The sequence below is a fragment of the Dryobates pubescens genome, chromosome 34 (assembly GCF_014839835.1).
Source record: "Dryobates pubescens isolate bDryPub1 chromosome 34, bDryPub1.pri, whole genome shotgun sequence".
Classification (NCBI taxonomy): domain Eukaryota; kingdom Metazoa; phylum Chordata; class Aves; order Piciformes; family Picidae; genus Dryobates; species Dryobates pubescens.
In genome coordinates this window covers 4,728,749-4,742,678 of record NC_071645.1, presented here as the reverse complement: position 1 = coordinate 4,742,678, position 13,930 = coordinate 4,728,749, and the positions used below count along the sequence as shown (strand labels likewise).

General features: G+C 49.1%; 1 protein-coding gene across 1 annotated transcript in view; it reads right to left on the bottom strand.

The window, feature by feature from the left end:
- PRDM10 (PR/SET domain 10) overlaps positions 1 to 12,134 on the bottom strand; it is a 42,186-nt gene extending 30,052 nt beyond the window's left edge. Inside the window, exons 1-3 of the mRNA XM_054175973.1 lie at positions 12,042 to 12,134; positions 3,006 to 3,192; positions 738 to 902 (exon numbers count right to left, since the gene is read on the bottom strand). Coding sequence (XP_054031948.1) covers positions 738 to 902; positions 3,006 to 3,098 — 258 coding nt within the window. The 5' untranslated portion in view covers positions 3,099 to 3,192; positions 12,042 to 12,134. The remainder of the gene's footprint in view (positions 1 to 737; positions 903 to 3,005; positions 3,193 to 12,041) is intronic.
- Positions 12,135 to 13,930: the final 1,796 nt, after the last annotated feature.

Below are 13,930 nucleotides of genomic sequence, written 5' to 3'. Positions count from 1 at the left end.
AGCCAAGAACTGCACAAGGGAGAGACCACACCAGTGCAGCTGGGGGTGTCAAGTGCATGCACTTTGTAGCACTGCTAATCTGTCCTGTCAGCAAAGACTTCATAAAACATTCTTGACAAAGAGTGCCTGTCCCTCTTGTTTTATCTGTCTGCACAGGGGTGCAGATGCAGGCTATATAAACCCCCTGTAAATACATGCTGTCAGAGAGCAAAGGCTATTTGGTATCATCAGGAAGAGGAAAAAAGGACCTAGGTCTGTAAAAATCAACAACTTCTCAGCAGAGAAACTGCAACATCAGATTGAACACACTAAGATCCTCTGCAGAGACAGGACTTGTTGTAACTATCAGTTATAAGAAGAGTACTACACAAAGCAAGGACTCTTCCAGAAAGCACATCAATCACTCTTAACATTTTACTGAATTCAGAGGCAGAATTTCTGGAGAGATTACCCATGTTTTGAAAAACAACTTTGATTTCATTATCATCTGGTCCACCTTCAGTGCAATAACCAGTATTTCATAATTCATAGCCTTGCCAGCCTTTGATTACCACATTTGCACATCAGACAAAGGAACAGCACGATGCCCCTGCTCAGCAACAGGCAGATAAAAGTGCTAGGAGCAACTGCCTGCTGTTTTCCAGTTGTGTCACTTGGCTGGTAACTGGCTTTCATCTCAAGCAAGAACTGTTTGTTTCCTAGGTGCCAAAACGGGGTGGGCCCAGAACCACACATGCCTGCGTAGCTTCCACAGGATGGATGTAAACCAGGGTGTGCTCTGAGGTGTCCACGGAGGTGTAGGAGGTGCCATCGGCCGTGTAGACCACCTGCTGCGAGGGCCGGTCCTGCTCGTCGCTGTACACGATCTGGGCCACAGTGCCCCCCTCGGGGACAAAGTGCACCTGCAAGGGAGAAACAGACCCCGGAGTGAAACTTCTGCTGCTGTACGCCTGTGGGAAACACCACAGACCACACTGCTTGCAGAGCTGCCTTGGAAACTGCCTGGAAAGGGGGTGGTCTCTTCTCCCTAGTAACAAGTGACAGGATGAGAGGAAATGGCCTCAAGTTGCACCAGGGGAGGTTTAAGTTGGGCATTAGGAGAAACTTCCTCATTAGAAAGGTTCTCAAAAACTGGAACCAGTATTTCAGAGGTTGCAGGCTGCCCAGGGAGGTGGCTGGATCCCCATCCTTGGAGGTGTTTCAACGAGGCAGAGATGCGGTGCTGAGGGGCAGGATTTCGCACCAGCCCTGGTAGAGTTAAAGAATGGTTGGACCTGATGACCTTCAAAGCTTCTTCCAACCAAAATGATTCTGAGAGCAGCTTGTGGCCCAGCTACCCAGCCAATGCTTTTGATAAGACACATTTAAAATCTCCTCTGAATTATGCCAGCAACACAGGGATCTGCACACAAACCCCAGCATCCTGGTTTTACTCTGCAGTTTAACTCAAGACCTACCTGGTACAAGGGCACCTTCCAAAACTTAGTTCTTAGATCATCCTTTGAAAATCCATAACAGAAGGCAAGCTCAGGGCAGCTTATCAACTAGCTCAGGAAGGAAAGATATGAACTAGTGTATCTCTGGGATTTATGGGTGTATTGTTTTCCTCCATTCCCATACTGCTCTCTGGATTTATGATAATTACTTCATTCAGCTACTTCTGTAGTTGGAGGCAATTTTTCCTGCCTGATGAACACCTAACAGAGTCTATTAACTTTGATACTGCTCCAAGGAAGAGTATTGCACCTATCAGGAGGAGCAAGGGGGTATGCTAGATTGCTTCTCTGGAGTGTGTACACACAGCACCAGTAGAAAATCCAACTACTGAAACAGAGAAACAGAGAACTGAAAGCATTAAGCAATGATTCAAAGGACTGCTGGCACCAGTTATGGCTAGGGCAGCAGTTTAAAATCCAAACAAGCCGATTTTGACAGAACATCATGATCATAAGTGGTGATCAGTGGCCTACCTTAAACTAGAATAGTTAATCCCAGAGGCAGCAGGAACATGTTTATCTTTTGACACCCTTTACACACTAAAACCCATTTTCAGCATGCAGGAAAAATAGCCCAGTTAGCAGAAAACCTCATTTCAGTGTCCATATTCACATCAAATGCACAGAAAATGATGCCACAGTTAAGTGCTTTATTTACTCTGCTTCACCTTTTTAGCTTGTGCTTCAGGAGACACCCGGTCCTCCCTTGGGGATGCTAAGTGCTGATTCCATACAAGAAATCCTCATGCAAACACTCCAGTGAGGGTGAGTGCAGTGCTTTGGTTTCAGAGAGCACTCCACAGCATCTCATTAAGCCTTCTAACTGGCTTGTGCAAACAACAGTATGGTTCTCCCCTTGTATGGGTAATCAGGCCACTGGAAGCTGCCTGCCTTTGTGAATTTCAAAGCTGGAAATGACCAGGAGAGTCCAAATTTCTCAGCTTGTGGGTCAAATGATGTGCAGCACATCACATATTAAACAGAACACACAATCTATAGCCTTCTAGAAATCCTTGGCTGCATGATCTCAGGGACTTGCTGCACACATCAGAACTGGGCTGCATTAGTCACTCACTATTAACATTTCTCCTTTCCTCACTACCCAGATGTCTGACTGGAAAAAAAAATTATTCATCTTACTTTCCCCCAGGTCCACCCACAGTTCCAGCTGATGCCATCTAAAAGGCTGCCCCAGAGCACAGATTTGGTTAATATTCATTAATCTGAATACCCTTTCACTTTCCCCCCCCTAGCTGTGCACATTTTTGGACGCTGAAACTTCCCATAGCCCCTGGCTGGTTTCCTTTAGCTCCTTTCAGGTAGCTGTGCATTCACTGCTGTGGTTTGCTGAAGCTTTAACCCCAAACCATCACAGACAGGTTTGTGTTTATAAATGGAAGTTGAGTTTCTGGGCTTTAAGGAAGGGTTGCATGTGAAATTCAGCTCGCCAAGCCACCCCACCGAGCCCAGGTCAGCCTGAAACAAAGCACTCTGGAAGGCACTAATCACCTGAGCAGTATTCTGCTCCTGCTCAGCAGAGTCAGTCCACACCTGAGGACTTTCCTCTTTGGAGTCCATCTCCTCCCCACCGTGGTGCTCCATGAGGAGTGAGCTCTAATGGAGGAATGTCTGGCTGAATAGATTCATCTGTTCACTGTGGGTCTGCTTCCAGAAGACAAGGTGATCTTGAACATGGCTACAAAAACAAAAGACATGGAGATATTAAACCAACTGTGACACACAGAAGGGAGGTATCAGCTACTGCCCTACAAGAGCACACTGCCAGAGTAAAGCAGGTTGGCTTTACAGACAGTGCAGTCTCATTTTCCATGCTCAAATTCTGCTGTATAATGCTTTCCATGTCCTATTAAAAAGGAAACAAGTCAACCATTGCTACAATTACACTGAAGGATTATATTGGATGCCTCCTGCACTGAAAGATGAGACTGAATTCCTCCTGCACTTCTCTCCTTGGCCACAGGCAGCCCACAAAATAGTCTTCACTTTGTCCTTCTAGGACAGGCCCAGAAATCAATGAAGGGTGCAGAAAATTGACCTTAAGGTTCCAACAGGGAAATGTTATGTTCAGAGACACATCACCAGGTTCTTGGTTCATCTGAAAGAGGTTTTGCTCGAGAACCAACTACAGGCAGCTCTCACCTTGTGCCAAGCTGCAGTCCCTGTTGGTATTCAGGTGGTGCTACAAGAGGTAACTTCGAGAATAAAGAACAAGGAAACTTAAAGGCTCGTTCAGACGAGCCCAGAGATCCTGACAAATTGCTTCCCAGCTAGGTTTTATTCACCTCTTGCAGTTTTATTGGGGCCTCTCAATCTGCCACTGGGAATCTCAGAAGCATAATTTACAGCCCCAGTGACTGGTTTAGTCAGTGGCTCATCACCTTCCCAGTCCTTCGTCTCTGATGTCACATTAAATCACCAGCCCAGGAATTAGCACGAGGCTGAACCCATTTCATTTTTCAGCAAGTCCAATTAACTGAATTTTATACCCAGAGTCTCACTGGGCTGATCCAACCCCAGTCCCTGCTCTGCAAAGAAAGCAGAAGGCTCCTTGCTGATGCTTCCACTCATTTGCATTTTAAATGCAAATTATTTTAGTCATAATTTATTCCCATAAAAGCCAGCAGTTGGCTTGTCACTGACAAACTAAAAAAAGCTAAGAAGGGAATAAAAAGCAGCAGGCACCTTCTGCTAATTTTGCCAGGGAGGACACAGCTCTGCAGACCCCAGCACTGACTTGACCTCTGGTCCTGGCCAGGATGTGTAACTCAATAGTGAATGTCCCTGGACTGCACAGTGGGGGACAAAAAATAAGAAAGGAGTCATAAAAAAATCATATGACTTGCACACATGCAAAGAAAAACTGTGGGAGAGCTATTTCTGGGCATTGCCAGACAGTAAGTGATGCCACCATTGGTGACTAGAGCCGCCTCATGCAGAGCAACACACGTGTGACACGCGGTGCCCCACGCAAGCAGACACTGAGGAGCAGCTCTCGCTTCCTTTAAGAGCCAGGCAGCCCTCAGTCCTGGGACAAAGGAGCAGGACTCCTGTCTCCATTGACAAGTAAACACTAGTGATTTACACATTACAGCACACACAAGCCCTGATCCATCACTCAGTCCCTACCTAGTGCCTTTCATCCAGTTCTCTCAAAGTTCAGAGACTCATGGAATGGTTTGAAGCTTAGAGGGAAGTTTAGGCTGGAGGTGAGGAGAAAGTTCTTCACTGAGAGAGTTGTTAGCCATTGGAATGTGCTGCCCAGGGAGGTGGTGGAGTCCCCATCCCTAGAGGTGTTCAAGAGGGGATTGGATGTGGCACTCAGTGCCATGGTCTAGTCATGAGGTCTGTGGTGACAGGTTGGACTTGATCTTTGAGGTCTCTTCCAACCTTGGTGATACTGTGAACTTTAAAGCTTCACAGTATCACCAAGGTTGGAAGAGACCTCAAAGATCATTCAGTCCACCCCCCAGACAACTTCAACTAGAGCTCAGAGCTCCAAAACAACCTGACCTGGAATGTTTCCAGGTATAGGGCCTCTACTACCTCTCTGGACAACCTGACCCAGAGTCTAACCATCCTCAGCATCAAAAATTTCTTCTATCTGGTCTAAATATCCCCTTGGTTTCAAACCATCAGACCTTGTTCTGTCCAGCTGAAAAGTCTGTCCCTGTCTTTCTTACAAGCCTCTTTAAGTACAGGAAGGCTAAAGTAAGGTCTCCCCAGAGCTCCTTGCCATGTTATTAATGATTAATTCACAGTTTCTCATACCTACTCCTACCACTTGCCCCAAATTCCACCACTGATTTTATCAGGCAGGTGATAATCAAGTGGTCTAGGACTGCTTGTGTGAAGCACAACAGCTTTCATGGCACTAACATAACTTCAACACCAAATTTTTGTGTAAAATCAAACCCTCACCCTGGCCATTTTCTCTGGCTGATTTAACACCAACAGCTTTCTTTCCTTCACTGTCATTATTAACCACGAGCCAATTCCAAGTAATGGCACTGACAACATCCAGGAGTTGAATCCATTACCAGACAGCAAATGGCTCAGAACAATACAAATAAATGCTGGAGGTTTGGAGTCTGGGGGAGGGAGCTTCTTTCAAATACAATTATCCTGCTAGTAACAATTCAATCACTGGTTAATTTAATTGCATTCAGAGAAAGGCACAGCTCTGGCTAATTCCACACGGTGCAACAAGTAGCAGAATTTTTGGCTGACCTTCCCCACAAACAGATACTGAAGGTCTGAAGGAAGATGCTGACTCACTCCTGCAGACTCATTTTGGCACAAACAATTTACACCTTGAGTAGAAAGGAGACTGAGGGGTTCAGACAGGTCTTTAATAGGCAAAGCAGGGCATTAAGATTCATATCTGCAAAAAGGACTGTACCAAAAAAAGTTGGGAAAGAAAGCAGGAAACAGTCATCCCAAGAACATTCTGTGGCTCTAAAGGTTAGCAGTGAGCTGAAAACTCAGGGAACAACTGAAGTTGAGCCAAATTGAGTGGCTCAGTGATGCAGTTTCTATAATTGGTACAGTTTCCTCACAGAAATCAAAAAATAAATGTATATATATTGCTCAGTCCAGCCAATTGTGGAGCAATAATAATCAGACAGCATTGGGAGCTGCAGGATTTGCTGATGCTTTCAACTTCAGCACTTCAAAAATACATCCTAGGATCTGCCCCTCTGGTACAGATCTCTGGGAATTCTCATTGCTTCTATCACCACCAAAACACACAGAGAAGCAGGTTTCCCTGGAAACTTGGATATGCTGAGTGAGAAGTCAGTCAGCAAGACACCCCAGAGAGGTCCCAAAGGCCAGGCAATCTCATTAGTACCAAATAAAGAGGGCAGGAGGCAGGAGCAAGCATTGGCAATTTAGCTGGTAGCAAAGCCAACAGTGAAAGAAGTCCTGCAGCTAAGGTCAGCAGCTGAGAAGCAAGATCTGGTCCAAAGTCAATGCCAACAAAACCACCAGGAAAAGTAATCACCTGAGCAAGTTTTCTAACCCTGGAGGCAGAAAAGACCAAAATAACTTTGCTCACTATCCCTCCCTAGGATGCTCTCCCTCATTAATCCTCCTTGATCTTATTTTCTTCTTCAAATCTCCCTGTCAATATCCATGAGAGCTGTGACACTGACAGTCACAGTGCCTCGAGGTGGTAAAGATTTCCCTGTGGCCTTCTCTCTGCAGAGATGTCTCACTGCACCAGCAAGCAGCAGCAGCAGATGTCCAGCTCAGCACATAGCCACAATATTTTAATCAGATCAGCTGCAGAAGAATCATGATGAGGCCTCCAGGCTAAGCCTGTGAGCAATACCAGTTTGGGAGATACAAGCAGAGAAAATACTGGCAAGTTCTGCAGTGTCCAAGGGGGACATTATGAGACCTGTCACCCACTATATCATCTGTAACTCTGTCACCTCCCCAGTGCTCATGGACAATCTGCTGTCATGCACATGGGCAGGAAGCAATGCCAACGTGTGAGATGCTAAACCATCTAGAGAAACTGTGAGGACATCATTTTCTTCCCCAATATAGCAGGCATGCCTCACCCAGTCCATGCTGAAATGCTAGTAGATATAAATAGAGCCCAGCACCACTCCAGCACGTCAGTGGCAGGATGCAGTGTGTCATGTACAACATGCACCAAGACAGAATGTGAACCAAGGACCCACAAAACCCCAGCTAGTTTTAGGGAAAGGCAGATCCAAAGCCAGCACTGATCGAACACAAGCCCTACGAGGAGAGGCTGAGGGAGCTGGGGTTACTTAGCCTGGAGGCTCAGGGGAGACCTTATTGCTCTCTACAACTACCTGAAGGGAGGTTGTAGCCAGGAGGGAGTTGGTCTCTTCTCCCAGGCAATCAGTACCAGAACAAGAGGACACAGTCTCAAATGCACCAGGGGAAGTTTAGGCTGGAAGTGAGGAGAAAGTTCTTCCCAGAAAGAGGAATTGGTCATTGGAATGTGCTGCCCAGGGAGGTGGTGGAGTCACTGTCCCTGGAGGTGTTCAAGAGGGGCTTGGACGTGGCACATGGTGCCATGGTTTAGTAGTCATGAAGTCTTGGGTGACAGGTTGGACTTGATGATCTTTGAGGTCTTTTCCAACCTTACTGATTCTGGACATAGGCAAGTTCCACTGATAATATCCAGCTGTCTGCCTCCTCAGGTAAGTGCAAATGAATCCACAACAGGTTCATTTCAGGACACCATTCCCCTTTGGTCATGCTCTTTAGTTCTTGCCTTTTACATCCAATCCCCCCCAAAAACCTCATTAACACTGAAGCTTCTCCTCTGCAGCTCCCGATGCTTGGAAGGCACCTTTGTGTCACTTTCTGAACAGTTCTTCCTCCTTTTTGAAGTCTCACTTCAAAAATCCTCCTGCCCACCACAGTACTCCTGTTACACCCCCCTCTCCTGCTCCTGCAGGATGCTGTTTTCTCCAAAGCTGTGCTATTAAACCAGCAGCTTCCCCCAGTCTCTGCATTCAGCTCTGGAAGGTGAGAGCATACCACTCAGAGGTCAGCAGCTATGTTCCCACCAGCCTTCTTGTCCTCAGCAGAAGACACCCCACCTTCAGCCATCACAGCACCCATGCTGTGTCAGCTCATGGGTGCACCTATGAGCCCTAACACCTCTGCAATGGCAAAGAACGGTGCTTTAAGAGCAGGCTCCCAACACCAACCAAGGCAACTGGTGTGTAAGGTTTGGACACATGATGACCACGAACTCACAAGGTGCTTAAGAGGAAAGCTCTGAAATGCTGAGAAAAGCACCACCACCAAAAAAGACAGATCAACAGCAACCATAATTTCCTGGCATACCTGCCACTAAGGCATGACACTTTCTTTCAGTGCTGAGACTACACACAGAAGAGACACAGAAAACCACTTCAGGGACTCCACCTGCAGCAAGCTCTCCAAGTCTAATTAAGGACATTGTGCCGAGAAAGCACCCGAGCCAGAGGCTGCCCAACGTTCATGTGTGTCCCTTCTCTGGGAGACAAAAGGGTTCTTCAGTCTGGGATGAGAAGAATGGAGGAATATTAAAGCTGGACTAGAGGAAAAGTCCACTTCCTTGCTGAGGGAGCCATAAAACCTCTGCAGTATCTCAGATGTGAATCCACTTTACCATAATGGTGCATAAACCAGCTAATGTGATTTACTCCCCCGTGTAAAAGAGGCTTGCACATAGATTGGGGTTCCCTGCAGCAGTAATAGCAGGGGTTATTAGCTTAATCCTTTCAGCACTGAGCTCACTGACCACTCTCCCTCACTGCCAAGCATCTGCAAGGACAGCAAGATTGTTAGGAAAGGGGGTTTTACGACCACGGGTCTTCCTCCAGCTTTTAATATGGAAATGATTTATGCTGCTCCAAAGGAACATCACATGTGTCTGCAAAAAGCCATATCCCACACTTAAGTTAATTACCCCAGCTTGCCTAGAAGGCAGAGCTGGTGCATTTCCTGAGATCCCTTGGCAGGAACAAGCTTTCATTGCAGCAAGAAGGCTTCTAACCTCATTGAGGACTGAGTCACGACTGCTGTCTCCTCCTCTGCGCTCCCATCCATCAGGAGCACAATATTGTTTCAAGGAACCCTGGCTGGGGTGCATTTTGGCTGAATGTTAATAATCAGGTAATATATACCCCAGTATTTATGCTTTACTGGTGAGCTAGAAGTGGAAATCATACACAGGGCCGGGGCAGCAAGGATTATTTATTCCCACCAAAGGAAAAATGGCTTCAATTTGTTTAGTTGGGCAATAAATAGAAGAGCTCAGCCAAACACAAGCTCACTCTTCACTCAGATTGTGCATAATGAATCGATTTATCTACATCCTTCTGGCACATCCATCATCAATGCAACAATGAGCTGGAGGGAAACTCTTAGATCTTCAAGGCCAGCCCTCTGCTACTCTGTCCAACCCGGCTCAGAGCCCCTTCCCTACAGGACAATGCCCAGGCACTGAACGTGAGAGCATGAGTCTGTTGCAGCTGCTCTCACAAAGTTATCAGAGAAGTGGCTGCAAGGCTGTTTCTACCACACAATCCAGGAGACGATCAAACTCTTCCAGCACAGCCCCTTCCCTGCAGTAGTTGAGGCAACAAGAGCACAGGTTAGGCAATCTGTACATTAAAACAGCCGGGGGCTTAACATATAGCACCCATTAAGGGCTACGACACAACTTCTAGCTCTAAGGGTTTTACTAACACCAAATAAAAGTGACAAATAGACCCAATCTTGTGTTTAAGTCAAAACAAAATTCACAATACTGCAACAGCCCCCGTAATTAGCTGCACTTAGAAGTCAATTAAAATTCAGTTTACACAGCTGACAGCAGCTGCAGGTGGTCACAAACACACTGGAAGGAGCTGCTGAATGCAGAGCAAATTGTTCCTTGCTGCCCTCGGCTCCCCTGATGGCAATCTCCCCCCTCAGCCCCCACCTCTCTCTAAAACCAAACTGTCAGTCATGCCAGCAGATGAAAACAGTCGTATCAATATCTCATCTTCCAACCAAGGTAATAAAGCTTAAACACCTAACACACAAGGGAAGCAAGCACACAGCAAGGGGCCAAAAAAGCAGCACCATTTGAGGGAGAAGTTCTCCATTAAAGAATTAGCTAAAGAATTACACCTTTCTTTTTTTTTGGGGGCAGGGGGGAAGGATGTGTTTTGTTTTGGGGGTTTGGCTGTTTGGTTTTGTGTGTGTTTATTTGTGGGTTTTGGGTTTTTTTTGTTGCTTTTTTTCCCTAATAAAATAAATACATTAGAAATGTTGACACTGATAATTGTTTTATTTCCCCAAAAGATGCAAGGAACCCTCTCATAAAATTAGATGATGACTTGTAAGCATTTCATCCTCTAACTTCGCTGACAGAAAGACAAAACCACAGTCAGTTACTAAAAACATATCAGAAGCAAGCTAAAGTTCAACATAACCTTCATTCCCAATGAAGCTCTGACAGAAAACCACTGGCAGGCATTTTCTGGATGCCCAGCTTTTGTGTTTGTTTCATTTCTTTTAAAGCCTCCAAGAGTACCACGATAGTCAGGCTGGTGCCCTGATAAACAGTGCATCAACGAACCTTGAATTTCACTCTCAACACCAGGTAGGCACAGACCCCTCCTGAGGATCTGCCATGAGCAGCTGAAAGCTTAAGAGGAGACCATTCATACCTTGGAGTCCCTTGCACAGGGAATTTAACCCTACCAAGGGTCAGCTGGCTCCTTTGGGGTGAGTAGTTCTGAAGGACAGAGCAGCAGGACCTCGTTTTTCCATTCCAATGGAACAACTCAACAAACTCCCTTCAACTGCTTTTAATGCAACTGTGGCACAGGATGGACACAGAAACCCAACACCAACACCTAGGTAGCACGAAGAGGTCTACCTGGCAGGGGCAACCACCGTTACTTACAGGAAGAACAGCATTAGCAGAGCTGTGGCAACTGCCACAGCTTCTGCTCACACGGGGACCATGACCTTTCCTTCAGGTGATGGAAGGAATCCACCAGCTCTGCTCTTGGACAAGCCCATCCCCACAAGGCCCATCCTGGCGCCTCAAAAGGTGGTGGGGCAAGGGCCGCCACGCCTACGCACCAGCCCCAAGGCATCCCAGACCGCAGCCTCCCCAGCTCCTGTCAAGCCAGACCACAGGTCCCCCTAGCCCGCTCCCCCTATATACCTTCGGCGCCCCACCACCGCCGTCCCGACAGCCAATCCGGGGATGGGGTGCGACGCCCCCTCCCCTAACTAGGCCAATGGGAGGCAGGGGCGCGAGGAACGCGGCCAATCAAGAGGCACAGGTGTCCGGTCCCCCCTCCCTCGCCCGCTTCCCGCCACCGCTCCCCGGTGTGAGGACTCCCCCCGCGCCCCGCAGGAGCGTGAGGCGCCGTTGGCCTTCTCCGTCAGGGCTCCCGGGGGTCAGTCAGCCCTAACCACTATGGGCCCTGGGGGGAACACGACACACACGGGGAGAGGCGGGCAGAGGAGAGGGGAGGGGACGGCCCAGCAGCTGAGGGTAGGGGAGCTGCTCTAACCGCGGGGCGAAGGCAGCGACCGACCCGGAGTAATGGCGGGGAGGGGAAGGAATGAGGCGCCCATAGTGCTGGGGGGGGGGGGGGGGAACACCACAAGATGGCTCTGGCACCCCCGTTCTACTGAGGTGCCGGGGTCCGGACCGTACCATGCAAGGAGGGGGGGAAACAGGGGTGGGGGCAGCCCCTTCTTCCTCTGTCCGGGGCGGGTGGGGGATCCCGGCTGGGGCGGGGAGGGGGGGGGGGGAGCGGACTGTACCTCTCCCGCGGGGGAGGAAGGGGATCGACTGCGCCCTGCTCCCCACCCCCCCCACTCGCGGGAGCGAACGGTTTATCCCGTCCCCAGCGCTAAGGAGCCGCCAGCTCCGGGCGCCATCTTGGGTGCGACTAAAACAACAAGTCCAAAACCCCCGGCGGGTCCCCGCGGCGCCCCCGGATCGAGCTTCCCTCCCGGACCGTCCCATCGCGTTACCTGAGGGGGTCCCGTGCGGGTGCCGCGTCCCGGCCGCCGCCGCCGGCCCCGCTGCGGCCCCAAACCCCCCCACCTGTCCTCACCTCACAATGGTAGCTGCAGAGCGGGAGGGGGGGGCGGCCGCCCAGACCTCATTACCATAATCTGCCTAGCAACAGTCCGCGGCGCCGCACGCTGATTGGCTTAAAATGCATCCGCCTGCGAAGATAGGCCACAAAAGTCGTCAAGAAAAACACCAGGAGGCGGCCAGGTCAGGGGGCCGGGGAGCAAGTTGGGGGGGGACCCTGATCCACGGGGAGGGGGGGGGAGACCCTTACCCAGGTCTTTTTCCCCCCCCAACTGTGGATGGCATCGACCAATCAGAGCGCCGCTCTCATTCCCACTCTGTTCCGGCAGCGGCCTTGCTACCAATCAGAGTGCTCCTCTTATGACGGCGCTCCGCCCCTCGCTGGGGGAGGAGGTGTGTGTAAGGAGGGGGACGTGAGCAGCGCCCCCTGCTGGGAGGGCGGGGGAGGGCTGTTCGCCCCCTGCCGGCGGGGAGGAGCGGTAGGGCGGGCTCCGAGTGAGGGGCAGAGATTGACAGGGGTTGGGAACGGGCGGCCGAGTCCTCCCCTTTCACACTGCAGGGAGGGGCCAGGGCCATCTGCATCTCCCCACCAGATAAGGAGCCTGGCTTGAAACTGAAAGTCATAGATTCATAGAATGGTTTGGGTTGGACTGGACCTTAAAAATCATCTCGTTCCAAGCCACTGCCGTGGGCAGGGACGCTTCCCACCAGTCCAGCTTGCTCAAGACCTCATCCAGCCTGGCCTTGAACACCTCCAGGGAGGGGACATCCACAACCCTCACTGGAAAGAATTTCTTCCCCATGTCCAGCCTCAATCTCTCCTCTTCCAGCTGAAAGCCATCCTGACTCATCCTACCACCACAAGCTCTTGCTCCAACAGTGCCAGCACTCAATACTGTCTCCATCTTTGCAAACCCTTGGCAGTCATTTCATAGCCCCAAGAAATTTGGGGGTGCCACCTTCAGGCTCTAACTCTGGATGCTTCACAATGATCTCTATTGGGGCTCTGCAAAAGACCTGTCTCAACTGAAAAGGTCTCTTGTGGGGGCTCTCAGCCACCATGCTGGCAGCCCAAAATAGCAGGGCTTACTGTAATTTTATACTTATAGGCTTATTAATTAAAAGCTAAAGTTAGAACTATTCATATTTGTCAAGGGGCAACCCATGAGGAAGTGCCCCCTCAAAGGTCTCCTTCTCTTAAAGAGACCCAGACTGCTGCTGGCATTTCTTCTTTTGCATGGTACATGTGTCCTAAATGTCAGCTCAGAGGAGGAGAAGAATTACTGCTGTTGAGACATTTCACTAATTGGTCATTCCAGTGGGGTTATTGCTGTACTTTTGTTGCTGCTTGCCTTAAAGAAGTGTTTGTATTATGGTGGCATGGCAAAACACTGCTTTTCTTCTTCCTCCTTTGCCATTAGCATACGCTCTGCAAGCTGTTTGATCTACCAGTTCACTAGATGGTTGTTAAATAAGACAAGCTCTGTCTTTAGTACCTTCTGAGCTCATTCCAAATGGCTTCATGGACTCTGTGTGTGCACACATGCTAAACACTGTGCCACTGAAGTGTGGGCAGCTACACATCCTGCAGTGGGCCATTGTGCCTGCTTGACCCAAAATTCAGTACTACAGGAAGGGTGAACTTGGTTGAAGATGAGTCACTGCTTGCACAACAACTGGTTCTGCTCATTCTGTGCCCAAGGAGAACAGCAAAAGGGGCAGATCATGGAGTCACAGAATGGCTCAGGTTGGAAGGGACTGCAGAGGTCATCTACTCTGCCATGGGCAGGGACACCTCTCAACTAGACTCAGCTGCTCAAGG